The sequence below is a fragment of the Sphaeramia orbicularis genome, chromosome 22 (genome assembly GCF_902148855.1).
Source record: "Sphaeramia orbicularis chromosome 22, fSphaOr1.1, whole genome shotgun sequence".
Classification (NCBI taxonomy): Eukaryota; Metazoa; Chordata; class Actinopteri; order Kurtiformes; family Apogonidae; genus Sphaeramia; species Sphaeramia orbicularis.
Window position 1 is genome coordinate 26,630,285 of NC_043978.1, and position 17,572 is coordinate 26,647,856.

The 17,572-nt window shown below is 34.6% G+C and overlaps 1 protein-coding gene and 1 long non-coding RNA gene across 6 annotated transcripts in view; both read right to left on the reverse strand.

Moving 5' to 3' along the window:
* Nucleotides 1-6,335: 6,335 nt before the first annotated feature.
* Nucleotides 6,336-8,512, reverse strand: LOC115413974 (uncharacterized). Its single transcript, XR_003934533.1, has 2 exons — nt 7,381-8,512; nt 6,336-6,587 (listed from the first exon to the last, which is right to left on the reverse strand). It is a non-coding gene; the product is annotated as an uncharacterized LOC115413974 (long non-coding RNA).
* Nucleotides 8,513-9,198: 686 nt separating this feature from the next.
* msrab (methionine sulfoxide reductase Ab) overlaps nt 9,199-17,572 on the reverse strand; it is an 84,270-nt gene continuing 75,896 nt past the window's right edge. For all 5 annotated transcript variants that reach the window (XM_030127119.1, XM_030127124.1, XM_030127120.1 and 2 more), the window contains exon 6: nt 9,199-9,498. In XM_030127119.1, coding sequence (XP_029982979.1) covers nt 9,325-9,498 — 174 coding nt within the window. In that variant the 3' untranslated portion in view covers nt 9,199-9,324. The remainder of the gene's footprint in view (nt 9,499-17,572) is intronic.

Below are 17,572 nucleotides of genomic sequence, written 5' to 3' on the forward strand. Positions count from 1 at the left end.
ACTATTATGAGCTATTTTTGTTGTTATCATTATATTCGTCCAAACAAATGTACCTTTAGTTGTACCAGGCATTAAAATGAATAAGAAATTGAAGAAAACAAGGGTGGTCTAATAATTTTTTCCGTTGACTGTATATATTGTTTGTATATTGGTTTCATATGCGTTTCCCAAAAATGATAAAACCAATGCACAGTACAACGTATACACTTCCCTTAAGGAGTTTTGGCTAAGAACGTGTTTTTGTAGTTTCACTTTTGCTCGTTTTTAACTCCACTCTCTTATCCAAGATGGCGCTACCACACAAACTCCAAACTCAAGGCTTCAAAACAGCATCTACAACCCGGCAGATGACGACACAATGGCCACATCCACTTACAACCAGCCGCAATAGTCGCTTTTCCATTGGACATCTGCGCAAAACTTTATCAATATTTACTAAATGTTGAAAAAACAGAAGTGCGTAATGTCGGTTTTTCCATTAAATCACAAATGCGATGATTTGTTTTTTTATCGAGAGATGACACGAGAAGTCCTTCCATAAATATGGCGATGAACGTAAATATGGTGTTGATTTACAGATATATTCAGTATTATTATATATTACCCCTTTATCTCATACTAAATTAAAAAGTTATCGGGTTTCCTGGTGTGTCCACACATACTGTGACATGTTTCTTCTTCTTCTTCGCTTGTTGTAACATACGTCAACATACGTTTTTTAAATTCACCTGACTCTAGTTGCGAAAAAAGGTCTTTTCATTGCAGTTTTGCATGACATACCATTTGCGCTACGCCTGAAAAACCACCTCTTGGCAGCGCAAAAACTTTTAATCAAAAAATGAGACTTTTGGCAAAATCGTTGTTTTTCCATTAGGTAAAGTTTTGTGCGCAAGTTATATTTGTGCAATTTGACAATTTGAGGGTTAATGAAAAAGCAACTATTGATATAGGAACATGTTTTACCACTGCCAGGTTCTCCTGAATACAATTAAAGTAGATGTTTGAGTTCTGATGTGACATCTGGTCCCACGCTAGTAAATGCTTGTACATGGAAGGTAGGGCTATGTATTGGCAAGAATCTGGCGATACGATACAAATCACAATACTAGGATCACAATACGATAAATCACAACATATCATGATATTATTAAAAAGGCAATTTTTCTTTTGTTTCTTCTTTTTAAACGATTATTTCCTTGAAGAATTGAATTACACCAGAAATACGCACAAATACTAAACACATTTTTATTTGATCACAACAGGATCTAATGCTATATCACAAAATGTTCCTGTGTTAAAACTTAAATTCTGTTTTACAGACATTACAGTTTAAGATCTTGTTCAAATGTTCATATTCTATTAATTCAGAACTAACATCATAACATTATTTTGGTGCAATCCCAACAAAAGAACTAACATTATTTAATAAAAGAGTGTTAAATAATAAAGTATAAACAAAAAAGAAAAACAAAAAACAAAAATGAACCTCCACAATATCGGCATTCGAATAAATACCTAAAAATATCGATACAGTGCTTTTTAATATCGATACAGTATTATAAAACGAAATATTGCGATATATTGCAGAACCGATATTTTCTTACAGACCTAATGGAAGGAGGAAAAAAGACCTGGAATCTACTACATTTGGATTGGATATCTATTTTAGTCATTAAAGCAAACACTGTTCTTCAGAAAATACCCCCAAAAAATAACAACGACAATCTCCGGTTTGTGTGAAGTGTGTGTTGGAGTCTGTGCTACACAGGAAACTAGTCGTTTGTTGATGTTAGCTAACTCCATTTCTAAGCTAACACTAGCTGGTGTCGTTGCCACTGTAGACGAACCTCTTCATAGGAATAAGTCTACAGATTGTTATCATGGATGTAGGCAACACAGACAGTCATTAGCATAGAAGTGGAGGTAGCTAACATCTCAAAACCAGCTCTCACAAAACAGACTCCTACACAAAGTTTATGTAGCATGAGAAAATGTTGTGTATTGAACCTATACAGTATAAAAAGTAAAAGTGGTACAATGATTTTGGATTTAGCTCATTGGAGGTACTTTACATGACACTGTTGGTAGTTTAATCCACATTAATGCATCATTTTATATAAGATTATATGTTTATGGCGTTGATGTCCCATGAGAAACACATATATTCAAAATGTTAACTTTTCATGAGCTCAAAACGACAGGCCTGCTTCATCTTTGAGATAATGTCTTTTCCAGATAATCCAAGAGGGGGTTTAAAGTTTATTTAGCTTAAGTAGGAGGAGACTTTTACTGAAGCCATAAAGTAGCAGTTAATCCATCAGTTTATCCATTCAAAGTCTACACATTTGGAGATACATAGTTTTCGTCAACAGTAATTTAACTCAAGTAAAAGTACTGTATAAAGGTGGATCAAGGAGGATAAAATGGAAATACTCGAATACTGTACTGTAGCTCCTTTCAACTTTCATGTCAGCGTTAAAGATCATTTTATGTGTCTTATTTTCCACAGCAAATATTACTCTCTTCCCTCATATCAGCAGTTTGTAACAACACCTTTTCTATAATGTGGCAGAAATAAAACATAATCGTGCTGTGGTTCACCGAGGCATCTCGCTTGCTGAAGTCAGGCATCGTCGCAGATGGTGGAAAAATTGATTTCATAATGAGCTTAAAGCTTTAACGGCATCCTCTCATCAAAAGCGAGAAGGTAAAAATCACTTTATTAAAAGGTTATCTCGTCACTCGCAAGACAAAAACATGCAAAAAAATACAGACAGACGCTGGAAAACAGCTAGCAGGCCCGACCACATGCCACTCAGAGCGGTTCGATCAAGCAAGCCACAGCCTCGCATACCCCACACACACACACACACACACACACACACACACACACACACGGCTGCTGCATGCAGACACATGCAAAAATATCTGTCCCAATACTAAAATAGGCCCTGAGAGGTTGCACCTGCACCTGTGCCCTGGTCCACACCTACACACAGGTGTCAGGATGTGACACATACACACAGACAGAGAAAGAAAGATAGGAGAGAGGGAGGGGGAAAAACGAGAGCGGGTGAATCACACTCCTGTGGTCGACCAGAAAGCTTTTTCTAGATATTATCTCTGTATTCTGGAGTGTAACCATGTGTGTGATTTTCATGTTTAAATACAGTCGGGCTGATTTGTTTAATTATACAGCGTATGAACACTTCCACACAATACTCATAGTGTAATTGTATAAGCTGCGTTGTCTTTGATATGTAATTACACAATGTGGAATAGGACTTTTATTTATAATTATAGGTTGGAGGGGAGTGAATGAGGGTTTAAGTAAAGTGTGTGTCGTATTGTATACATGAGTGCTCCCGGTGCATCATTCTGAGATCTAGAATGAGTGTGTTGGTGTGTGACAGTGAGTCATTCACATTTGTATGGTATGTCCCTCGAAAAGGCCAAAAGAGGACACACTCACAGTCCTGACGCTTATATGAAAATATCAGCATCGACAAACACACACAAATGTATGAACCGTACATGAATAAAGTTTGACAAATTGGATTTTTATTATATTACAAGAAAATAAAGTCAGTGTTGCGTTATTATTTGTACAGTAGGATACAGTTATTGACGTAAAACTGTTATTGCTTTGACGATAACTCATGCTGGTGTAACTGGTTTCTTGCTACTATCCTTATCACCACATTAAAGCAAGTGCAGCAAACACAAAGTATGAGGCCGAGTAGGTTTTTATATTTGGTAAACATCGCCATCAGATGGTAGCATTGTGTTACTGCAATCTGATATAGCACTAAATCCTTCAATTTGATTAACTTTTTCTTTATTTAACCCTTTCATGCAGGAATTATGAGAACCTTAGCCAATATTTTTTTCTTGAGTAATGTTATTACTTTATACTTTTATTTCTTCTTTTGTTCTGAACAAAAGAAAAAAAAAGTATAATTACATTAAGAGAAGACAAAATGAACGTCATTAGCCTGATTTTATTCCTCTGCAGGCATAAAAAAAACAATGCAATTGAATTTTTTTAAATGAACTTTTTTGCATAGGGTTACAAAAATGTCCACTCAGCTAGACACCATGCATTTGATTTTTGAAGCAACAAAACATGTATTTAAAACCCATCATCAGAAAGTGATATACTGTTTGAAAACTATGAAATAAAAACATTTTTAACGCCACCAATCTGATGTTTTCTCACATTTTAACATACTCTAATACTAGTTATTCCAAACTTAGTGGAGATAATATGCAAAAAAAAAAAAAAACTTTAAGAAAACTGTTAATTACACTCTAATAACAATTAGCAACTGATTTACACTAAAACATGTTACTGCAGATTAGGTTTATCAAGAACAGCGAAGTTACAGTAATGGTACGAGTTGCAGTGTTTGGGATGATGCATAAGCGTCCGCTGTGTTGGCTGATATGGAACTAAAACACCAAACCCATGAATATACAAGAGAACAGCTGGAGAGTAGCTGTCCACTGTAGTGACCAGTATGCATGAAAGGGTTAAATTGAATATGTCTTGTCATATTTTTTTTTTCAGATATTTTGAAGTATTAAAATATAATTCTGCAATTAAAGCATGAGTATAAAATCAACCAATCATTTATGAACCAAAAATGAATTGCATTTTTATTTATTGTTTTTTTAATTTAGGATAACTGAACTAAAGGATCAAACAATAACACATAAAAGAAAATAATTAAATGTAATAAAGATACACCAATAAAGATGGAATAACTGAAAACACAATTTCACCATAATATTTTCACTACTTTGTTTATGTTATTTGAAGTTAGAATAGACTTTGTGTAATATTAATAAAACTGGCTCAATTTGCTTTGCATAGGAACAGTTGGTAGAAATGTCCTTCATTTTACTTATTTTACTTTACTCATTTTAAGTCCATTTCAGAAGTTAAATTATTACTTCTAGTTTTACCAGATTCCTTTTTTTTTTTTTTTTTTTTTAAACCCCAGTATCTGTAATTTCACGACCTCCGCTATTGTTCTGTATTATGCCATGAAACTTTAACCCATAAAGACCCAGTGCTACTTTTGTGGCAGTTCCCAAATGATTTTTTCTCCATTTTTAACTTTTCTTAAGTAATTTATCACCATGTATTCTATTATTATGCAGAGTATCTGTGTCCTTAAGTGAAAATCAGGTATTTTCCTATATTTAATTTACAGATCATGATTGACGTCCTTAAAAACTCCAATTGAAGTTGAATATTATTATATTAAAAACAGAAAAAATGGAGAAAAAAGTGCCTTTTTAGTAAAATACGTCATTAATTGAACATAAAAACAAGTGTCTCCATCTACTTATTGATCCAACTCCATGGGTTTTACTGGTGAATCAATGTTGTAGAAGATCATGTGTTTCCATGGTAACTACAAAGCCTCTGAATGTCCAAATATGTCATATCTGATAACCATGAAAAGCTGACAAACTTAATTTTACACCAATTAGTTAAATGTATTGATAGGATTAATGGATCAGCAGTTATTTAACTTTTTATATCAGTAAATGATTTTGGTTGCCAGTGGATGTTTGGGTCTTTATGGGTTAATGATTTTCATGCTTAAGGCAATAGTGACAGGTGATAGCAGTAAGGAAAGGTATGTAAGATTTCAGCAAAGATTTGAGGGAAAATGCTGAAAACAAGCCACTTTTTTTTTTCCAACTAAATCTTTTTTCCTTAGGAGCCTGTAAAGGATGTAAACTCCAGTCTCCAGTAGAAAAGTCCTTGAGTTTCAGTTTTTCTGAATGTACATAATTATCGCTTTAGTGCAATAATTCTGTCCTCTTTACAATGCGTGACCAATAATGCCTCATGTACAATAATTAGTATTAGTAGTTATGAGTAGAGGCGATTTCATTTTAATCAGGATTGTCTTGAAATGCATCTCTTCTCAAGCGACAACTTTCCAGCCAATCATGACTGTTGTGATGATGAACATGACGAACTTTTCCTTAACTAACCAGAAATATAAGACATTTAATATGAAATGCTGTAAATATCAGACCAGTGCCTTATCTACCCGGTGCAAATCTCTTAATTATGACTTCTGTAGAATAGTTTTCCTCAAAATACCATCATTCTATCTTAATTTTATGATAGTTGAGATTGCATTTGCCATCAACCCAAACCCCCTCCTTTCTACTGAATGTCCTCTTCACAGCAAAAACACAGCTGAGCAGTAAAAACACTATGACATGGATATGTGAAATGTTGACATTAAATGTACATTATATACTGTACATAGGTTGGAGAAACATCACCTGTCTGGACAGTTAGTTTGTACCAGTCCGTATATCAGCCTGAAATTACATTTACTGGCAATTAGTGATACATTCTTGACAAAATGAATATGTTCAAATACTAAGATCTATTACATTAGTAGATAAACATTAGTAAACAGTAGATTAATCTGAGTTATATTAGTAATATATCAGAACCCATCTGAGTATTTTACCCATACATCCTTAACCTCATTCTGGTTGAAAACAAGCAGTAATCTGAACACAAATTCCAAAGGTTTTACAAATGGGTGCTTCTATGAAACTGGTCCTAAAAACAGGACATGGGGTCTAAAAATTCAAACCAGATGCAGACTAATGTTATGAAGCAAGTTTAGAAGCACTTTGGGTCTATTTTAAAAATAAATATTTACTTGGATAAAAGAGCAACAATTGTTCATATATAACACATTTTTAGATATTTTTTTATGTTATTTTTTATACAAAAATCCGCATGTAACATGGTTAAAAAAAAAAAAAAAAGGACATGAAAATTACACGCTACTATTTTTTGGAATATCTTTTTACTCTCTCACAAGTAAATTTTGGGAATCGGATTAATTATGCAAGGCACAGCGTTTCAAAATCAATCACGATTTAGATATGCTTAATGGGCAGGTTCTGCATGTAACACGAGTGGACACGATGGATTTACATACAAAACCTGGAATGAGACAGAGATTCATGAAAAACCCACATGTCTGGATTAGAAAAACCACTAGGATCAACACATTTAACACAGTGTCTTTATTTACAGAGGTATATAAGACCATTTCAAGCCATGTTTTCCAGATCAAATGCACTGACACCTAAGTAGTTTTTCATGTCCCAGTTTTGGTCCTATTTTTGGCCCCAACATTTTACAAAGAAATTAATTAATTTTGGGATGGCTCAAAGCAGGAGTATAATTTTTTTGTTGCATTTATCTGAGGTCATCATTAGGTACATCCTGGGGGGAAATATGTCAAAATTTCTCTTTTTATTATTGGGTCTAAAAAGCTGGGAAAGTGCCAGGCACCAAAATGAACCCAGTTTTAGTGAAGGAACCAAATGTAAAAGTAGAAAATCAGAAACTGTATTGCTTTTTAGCAGCTGAAATTCTGCAGCAAGTCAAACACTGTTAAGTCATTGCAGATCAGTGATCAGCAATGACAGTTTTAGAATCAATGGACAAAAATTCCAACTCCAGCCCCCCCATGACCCTCACTAGGACAAAGCAGTTTCGAAAATGATTAGACAAAAATTCAATTATTACCTTTAAACATATTGTGATTCAGGTGGTTTGACCTGAAACAAGAATCCAACCCACGTCTATGGACTGTAGGTCTGTATAAAACCTTTCCCATGATGCAGACAGACGTTTTCCAGGCATGTAGGAGCTTTAAATTTGTGATTCACAGCTGTAATTACCCATCACTGTTCAGATGAGTTTAGTCCATAGCATGACATGGAAGCGTAGAAAAGTAGCTTCACTTTTCAATAGCAGTGTGAAACGATGTCATGTCACATTCTTTTGATTTGGACTAAGAGGAGCTGCAGAAGGAAGGTGTGTGTTTCCAAATTCTGGTGTTTTTTTTTTTACCCTGATTTTGGCTCCTCCAGCTGATCACATATACAGTGGCGGAAAAATGTATTTGGACACTCCATGTATTTGTGATATATTGCATTAAGAATCACTCAAACTGTCAAATATTGTTCCATTCTCCAAACCCACGTGCTCCCTTCTGCACATGCTCTGTCCCATCGAGGTAAAAACTAGATGTTTCCATAACATATGGAAACTGTCAAGAATTTAGTTTATTTTTTTGCATTTGTGTGTTTTTTCTGATACAGAAATACAAAAAATGATTTTTCCACCAAACGTTTCAAAACAATATTTGAGATTATGTATAAAATTTTAAGAGTTTTCCCCTACTGTACATGTATATGACCACATGGGAAACAGAACTCCTCAATTCCATCCTTTCTGTGTTTGGTCTGAAACCACAGATCTCCACTTTTACTGTCCTTCATTCTTTGAGGAGCTAAAGAAGTTTTTTTTTTGTTTTTGTTAACTGACTCATTCGCAAAATATGATCCAACAGCTCTTAGTTATGCTATTGCTAGTTTTTCAATTTATTGCCTTTACTTTTTCAGTGCTTGTTTTCACTCAAAAGGGGGTGCAGTCGTTCCAACTAGAGCAGGGGTGTCAAACTCATTTTAGTTCAGGGGCCAGATTCAGCTAAATTTGATATGCAGTGGGCCAACCTACTGAAATAATAACATGATAATATATAAATAATGTAAACTCCGAACTTTCCTCTATGGTTTAGAGCAAAAAAAGTAATTTACATTATGAAAAGGGTTATATTTTACAAACTATCCTTTCAAAAGATGTGAATAACATGAACAAACTGAAAAATAAGTGTAATTTTAACAATATTCTGCCTCAGTTTATTATTTACACATGTACATAATAACTTACAGATCACAGTGGATCTACAAACACACAAAATATTTAATGAGAGGCATAATATTGTTAAAATTGATCTTACTTCTCTTAAGACATTTCAGGTTGTTCATTATTTGTTCAGGTTATTCACATTTTTTGCAAAATTATACTTTGTTTTAGTGTAAATATATTAAAATATTTACATTTACAAAGAGAAACAATTGGAGCTGTCATTATTTATATGTTATATGATAGTATTTGACTGGTCCTGCCCACTTGAGATTGAACTGGTCTGAACGTGGAACCTGAACTACAAGGATTTTTAATATCTTAGTGTAATTTTTGCATTTCACAAATTCATCCCAGGGGCCGGACTGGACTGTCTGGGGGGCCGGATTTGGCCCCTGGGCCACATGTTTGACACCTGTGAACTAGTGGGTCATGATACTCGATTGTTCTGATCCATGAACAATAGTTTAAAATAGAGGTCAGATAATATTAGAATAATGCTTTCAAATATCTCACTAGGACATCCTACTTGTCATTTTACGCTACACCTCTTACAGTTCATCCTTTGTGGTTCCTATTGGGCAGGAGACACCAGTGCCTTTGAGGCCACAGTAGCCTTTGGGTACCTTCTTCAGATACTGCTGGTGGTAGTCTTCAGCGTAGTAAAACTGCTGCCCCTCCACAATCTCTGTAGTGATCTGCCCGTAGGCTTTTTTATTCAGCTCCTAAAACCAAAACACAAACTGTCAATGTAATGTGATAACAGCATTGGCAGAAAATGAATGTCACGTAGTTAGAAGTAGGGGTGTGTATTGGCAAGAATCTGGCAATACGATACAAATCACAATACTAGGATCAACATATCGGGATATATCACAATATTTTGTTTTGTTTTCCTTTTTATAAAAGATTATTTCCCCGAAAATTTAATTACACCAGAAATATGCACAAATACTAAACACATTTTTATTTGATCAGAACAGGATCTAATGTTATAACACAAAACTTTCCTCTGTAAAAACACAACGTGCAGAATTTGGATAAACAAAGTTATAACATGTGGCTTTACCAGTACAAAAAACTTACACAAAAAATAAATATCTAAATAAAATTATGTTGTACAGACATTACAATTTTACAGTCCCTGCTCAAATGTTCATATTAGTCGTGAAAACAATGAACAGTGGACAGTCCCTGAATTGTCCAACATCATAACATTATTTTTGAGCAACCCAACAAAGGAACACAACCATCTGCCTCTTTCAGACACTAAAAAGTGTCTTTAGGATGTATGAAATAACCATTATTTAACAAAACAGTGTTATCAATTAAAAAAAAAACAAAACAAAACATTTCCAGTACTTGGTACGTAGCCAAGATGGCAGCACACATAGTTGCAGCAGCTATTCTATTCTATTCTATTCTATTCTATTCTATTCTATTCTATTCTATTCTATTCTATTATTTATGACCTGCAATATCACAAAACTGCTTTGTTATATTCAAAAACAGAGCAAAATACCCATGTGAATATGTAAATAAAAGAATAAAATACCCATGTGAGTATATAAATAACAGAAAACTATCCATGTGAGTATATAAATAAGAGTAAAATATCCATGTGAGTATATAAATACGAGAAAAATACCCATTTAATATATAAATAAGAGAAAAATACCCATGTGAGTATATAAATAAATGAGTAAAATATCCACGTGAGTATATAACTAAGAGGAAAAATATCCATGTGAGCATATAAATAAGAGTAAAATATCCATGTGAATATATAAATAAGAGCTTGATAAAGAAAAAGTAAACCAAAAACAATATCTGCATTTGAATTAATACCTAAAAATATCGTTACAGTACTTTTTAATATTAATACAGTATTGTGAAATGAACCATTGCGATATATTGCCGAACTGATATTTTCTTCCACCCCTAGTTAGAAGGCGTGTAAAGAAAGTATGAGGATGGTTTGAGTTGGAGCAATGTTGGGGTTCAATTACAGGGTACAGAAGTATGAACCTTTAAGTCAGAAGTGGCATTAAAGTAAACTCACTGTCAATCCTGCAGTCTATTTCCATCACCTCAGCCTTGATACTTTCCCAGATTGCGAAAACTTCCTCCAAATAAGCATGCCAGTTAAATGCTTGTTTTTACTCTGTAGTGTATTGGATGTGAATGTTCAATACTCTTTTACTAATACAGTAAAGAGTTTTTTGCTCCTCAACTAGAAAGCAGGGTGATTGAGTGACAGAAGAAAGGAACATCTTTTTCTTTTTGTAGTGCACCTCGCCTCTGTGGCTCTCTCTGTGGGACAAAGCATCAAAGAGTATCCGCTCTCTTTGAGACACTTTCACACATAAACTTTTCTAAACACCTTGAGAGAAAGCTTCAAACACGCCGAGGAAAAAAAAGCATACGGCTCACTCAGACTCACGTACACACAGCGCAGGGTACACACCTCTGACACGTATATCAAAGGTGTACCTGCTGTGCTGAGTGGTTTTCTCTATCTAATAATATAAGCGCTCAGTGCTCTCTAGATCAATGCTCCTGAGAACTGACAAAACAACAAGTTCGAGGTGCAGTGGGACTGTCTGTGGGCAACAAGTAGCTTGCTTGTAGCTTGCCTTGCACCTCACAGCGGTGTGCAGCATGGAAGAGCTTTGTGGGGGCGTCAAATTGGCAGAGTTCAACATGCGCCATAAACACAAGCTGCGTGCATCCTGTCTCTCTACATGAGACGTCACGGGATCTGTCGGAGGTTTTAAGGAAGGTGGACTTCATTACGGTTAATAAAGCGTGTCTTTCAATAATCTAACACGTGTCAGGAAAAAGACAGGAAGGTTTTAGCGACTGTGAGATTAAAGATTCAGGCAATTTGCGTATATTATGGGCTGCCCTCACTGCAGCCAAGAAAATGCTGGCATTGAGATATCAGCCGCCTCAGAGACTGTAGAGCAGAAAAAAGCGCAATTTCATATCGGCTAAAATTTGCTTAGAGGTCTTGTTTATGTCTTTGTGCATAACAAATTAATATAAGTGAACCCCCAAAGGAACTTTGTGTTGGTAAATGCAAGTTATGCAAATTTACAGGATTTCAGTTCTGTTGCAACATGTTGATGGTCATATGAACTATGTTTTCAGCTCAAAAATGTCCAATTTCATCACAATTAATGCTATATTTTCATGTCACAAATGGCCAAGTTATATTTTAACTGAATTTACCTGAAAAACAAATATTCTATTCTTTTAGATTCCCCAGTTTTTCTTAGAATATTATATACTACATGTCGCATGTTTTATTTTTACAGGTTGCAATATGGAGTATGGTGCTGATCCATCCTGCTTATGTTACGCCAATACATACATTAAAATGTCACACGTCACTGTTTAAATCAACAGTTTTCTAATAATAAGCATTTTTATAAAGAAATAACAATTCTATATTGTTATTTACTCTTTAGTATTATGATAAACAATACAATAAATAATTCTGATCCTAGTTTTTGCACAGGGATCATTAGTGTAAACGGTGACATGGCTGCCGAGCATCAGTATGATGGGATCTGTAACAACCATGTCACATCCGTCCACTGCCACATTTTGTGTTTTTGTGTCAGCTGTTATTGTTTTATATCCACAATACTAACATTTATGAATAAGAGGAGAATTAGCAATAGTAAGTATATAAGTTTATTACTAATAAAGTACTGGTACTGACCAGAGCATCATGGGTAATGTCACGTCCATCCACCAGTAAAAGTTTTCACATACACGTGCTATTCCAAATCCAATATTTCTGAAAATATAGCTTCCGCTGTCAAATAATATCAGTATCAGTCTGTGCACAAATGGATTAGCTTTATTTCAACACAGTTCAATGCATTTCTTACAACTTTTTTTTTTTGACAAAAATGGCCACTCATTTGACCCCCTAAGTAAATTTTAGCCGATATGTATACGAAGTATTACAAGAATATGGAGAGGTGAATATGGATTGTATAAAAAAGGATTGGGAAAAAGAACTGGGAATGGGAATAGCTGAGGATGTCTGGGACAAGGGCTCACAGTATGTAAATACCTGCTCCCTTAATGCTAGACACCGTCTGATCCAGTTTAAAATTCTACATAGGCTTCACTCTTGTTCTTCCATATCTGAACTATTGTGCAGCGATATGGGGTAACAATTATAAATCAAATATTAATTCTATATTCTTACTTCAAAAAAAGGCAATTTGACTTGTCAATCAAGCACAGTACTTAGCTCCAACAAATCCCCTATTTATAAAATTAAATGCTGTAAAACTACATGATCTTGTTGACCTTAATACTCTCATTATAATGTATAAAGCCCATGACCATATGCTCCCCTACAGCCTACAGGAGATGTTTGAGCCCAGGCAAAGTAATTATAATTTAAGGGGAACTGCAATCTACAAGAAAATTAAGAGAAGAACAAACATAAAAAGCCAGTGTATCTCTGTTAGAGTGGTACATCTGTGGAATTATCTGGAGCAAAACTTAAAAATGTCTTCTTCAATTTGTGCATTTAAAAGGATGTATAAATCCACTATAATAACAAAATATAGAACATTATAGAAGTATGCATAAAATAAGATATTGTAGTTAACTGGTTATCATGGTAAGAAGATACTACCATATTTATTGATCATTATAATAATGATAATAATAATAAACTTTATTTGTATAGCACCTTTCAAACAGAAATTGTAGCCCAAAGTGCTTCACATTGATTGAAAAAATACAATATTAAAATACATTAAGATTTGATTATACATCAAGAAATAAAATGAAATTATATTTGGAGTAAATATTTAAAGTGCATATAAATATTATAGTTTATATTAACAAGGGTTTTTCTTAACCGGGGAACAGGGGTGCTGTGCCCTCATGCTTTCGGCTAGCGCCCCATTACCAAAATTCTGATTTTTTTTTTTTTTTTTACCCCGAAGCTCACAGTTACGCCGTACACTTATAGTTATATGTAACGCAGTACTTACACAACATGCAATCTTTCCAAAAACAATCTTTTCCTGGTGAAACTACCACAGTAACAACACATGACAATGTGTCTGGTCATCAAAAATGGTACAATTATTCCAAAACTATCATAAACATAGTAGGTAGACCATCTGACGGTTCAAAACGACACGAATTGGTGTCTTTTCAGACCACGGCGCCCTCTTAAAAATTTTTCCTAGAAAAATCCCTGATTAAAAATGGCTGATTGCACAAATCTGATTGTGTGTGAGGTGACTAACAAAGTTTATATGAATGGTTTGTATGGATGTTTTGTGTTATTGTAAAAATATACAGAGGAAAATGTGTGTTAACAAAGCAAAGGAAGTGGGTCTAATTTGATTATTAGTTTGTAAAAAGGGGGTGGGAGTCAATAAGTTATACTTCTTCCCACTCCTTTTTGAGTGCAGAAAAATTTCATTTATTTATTTTTTGACAATGTTGTATGATTCTTTATCTGATGACTCTATGTGCTCGAAATAAACTACTACTACTACTACTACTACTTTAAAGTGAAGCTGGATAGAATCTATCCAGAAATATCCCCTACTTGTGACAAATGTAATCAAAGGGATACAGACTTGCTACATAGCTAAGTACTATGCCCAAGATTAGAGGAATACTGGGATGCAATATTTTCATCCTTTTCAAATGTCTTTAAGGTTCAGCTAAGACCAGATCCCCTACTGGCTGTACTGGGTGCTACAGAAAGCTCCAGAAATATGCAGAAGGTACAGCGCCACCTCCTGTCCTATGGCCTTCTCTGTGCAAAGAAGCTCATTCTCCTGTTGTGGAAGTCAAAAGAGACACCAACCTTTAAAGCCTGGATAACAACAATGATGGACACCCTTCACTTAGAAAGGATTAGCTACACACTTAACGACAAGCTGGGAGAATTTGAAAATATCTGGAAACCAGTGATGTCATATATGGACGGGCCAAATAGTTAAGATCCACTACATAAGCAGTAGCCCATAGCGTAGCACTACACCAACCTGTCTTAATGACTCTGGGGATGGGGAAGGGGGTTGGGTGGATGATATGTTAAATTGTATGTTTTTTTTTTTTTTTGTTGTTTCTTGGTTTTTTTTTTTCCTCTTTTTCTTCTTTTCTCACTCTATCAGTGCTGCTTATTTCTGAATGTGCATTTGTTGTGTTGTGTTGATATTAAAAATGAAACATGGTGTGCCAATCGGGGGATTTCAAAACTGTATTGTGATGAAACTTCGAAATAAAAAAAAAATATTTGAAATGAGATAGCAACCACCTTATACTTTATCACAGCAACAAAGGATCAATTATTTTCTAGATATAGTTATGATGCAGAGGTCAGTGGCCCGGATGCATGCAGGCAGTTGAAAAACCCTTAATATGTGGGATGGTGTTTACATTATGGTTAAAGAAAAAATGCAACATAATTATCTATGACTATCCTGATCACTATTCTATTTATATCTGTACATTATATTCTCTTTCATCTGTTTACGTGTATTTGTTTTTATTAGTTGGTTTTCATATTTTGAGATCCAGGTTGGGTTGATATGGGGGTCGACATTGATTCTGGGGCGGGGTTATACTTTGTGTGTCACAAAATCTTATATCATAAAATGTGAATTTCTTTCTTTTTTTTTGTATTTCTGGAGATGCACAATGAAAATAAAAAAAATTGATCCAAAAAAAAAAAAAAAAAAAAAAAGATTCAGGCAATTTATGTGTTCAAGTTTCGAGGTGACTTCATCGATACCCCTTGGTAGATCGGTTCTGCAGTAGTGTTGCCACGATTAGTCAACGTAATCAACCATGAAAATTAGTCAGCGGCAGTTTCTTTAGTTGTCATGTCGTTTAACTATTGACCACCTATTTACTTTTGGCCGCGGCACCTTGGGGAATCCATGCCTGCAGCGCCTGTAGCCATATAGCCACACCTCAGAAAGAGAGGGAGAGAGACCCCCTCTTATAAGTTTCACCCTGCCTCCGTCCGTCCGTGCCTACATCACTCAAACATCCTGCCCCCTCAAATGAAAGTTTGCTATATGAGCCCTCCCTTTATGAATATGTACACAAGCAAGGAATGAATGAACATCTGAATACGAAGTTGGAGACTGATACTTAAACACGAGTTGTAATTAAAAATAAACTTGTCCTCCAGAGAGGGGTGGTGGTGGCAGGTTTAGGGGAAAAAAAAGAAAAAAAAAAAAAGGAAAGTTTGCTAAGATTCAGGAGGTAGGGAAGAGGTAAATGAGAGTTAAGTTTAGGTTTCACTGTCACTTCTGCAGTCCATGCCACACATACGAAGTAGAAATTTGGACATATGTCATATCTGGGAGGCTGCGCCATTTTGAACTTACAAGCTATCGGTTGTTATGGGCAACAGCATAGTACAGACCTGCAGGAAAGATTTGCGCAGCATGGACCACACCACCCTGAACCCCCCACCCCCCCCAGTTACACACCGCCACATACTCACTGGAAATTATAAGGGCCTACTGTATTAATAATTTGTTTTATTTGATATAGCTAGTCATCTCTTTGAATAACATTTAACAAATTTTTTGGGGGGGAATGTGGAAAACATCCCACTTTGTAATTTTTTTTGATAATATTTAAGTTATTTATGTTGTTTACATTTACAACAGTACAGGTGACATTTTATGTTTTGGCCCTTGAGTTGTATTCAAAATAAAATGAACACAACAAAATAACAAACACTTGATTTAAAAAAAAAAAAAATTAGTCATTTAGATTAGTTGACTAATTGAAACAATATTTGGAAAAATTAATCATTAGAAAAGTAATCATTAGTGGCAGCACTATTCTGAAGTCTGGAGAGGGCATCTCAAACGCAAAAACCATTAAAACCACAGGACACATACAGGGGACAGATTAAAAACAGCACAGACAAAAGACACGTACAGGTACTCTCAGCAGCTCACTGATCATGGTTAAAACAGATTAGAAATAAACAGATAAAAACCAGACTCAAATAAATAAAAATCAGCAGATATTACATCAATAAAATCCATGATATAATGATATAATATAATTTCATTTCATCTTTACTTTATTCATTCATTACAATCTAAATGATTGGAAAGGAGCAGGATGAAGAAAACTTATACCTGCCCCTTTCTTGAAACATCTGCTTACATCAGATACGTTGCTATTACACCTATTACAGTAAACAGTTTACATGATCGTCAGTGAAAATAAAACAATCCAAAATCCATAAGTAAAATTATTTCATTACATGCTTTTATGAAGCTTCTCTGTTCTTTCCTTATACAACTTCTTAAACTGAAAAATATTTATTTATAATACAAGGGACAATTGATAAATAAATAATAAATAAGTTAAGACCAAGTTAAAATAATCCAGAACCCAAGAATTAAAACAAAGTCAAGTGCATCACGGCTTATTTAAAAGAGAAATAGCATCAGGAATAAAACTGTTCCTGTAGTGCATGGTCCTAGATTTGGGGACTTGGAATCTCCGTCCAGATGCGTGGATCTATTGGCACAAGTACAGACAATATGTATGAATTTATCGCTGGTATCTTTCAGCGTCAGCAAACAAAGTAAAGAAAGAGCAACAATAAAACATAAACTATGATTGACTGCATAATACACACACTGTAAAGCCTTATTAGTTTACAACAGAATATAAAATTTATTGCACAGTGGCATCAAATTATTAAAAATCCTTATTCAGAATAAACAATTAATTTCACACAAGCACAGAAGAGCTGTGTGA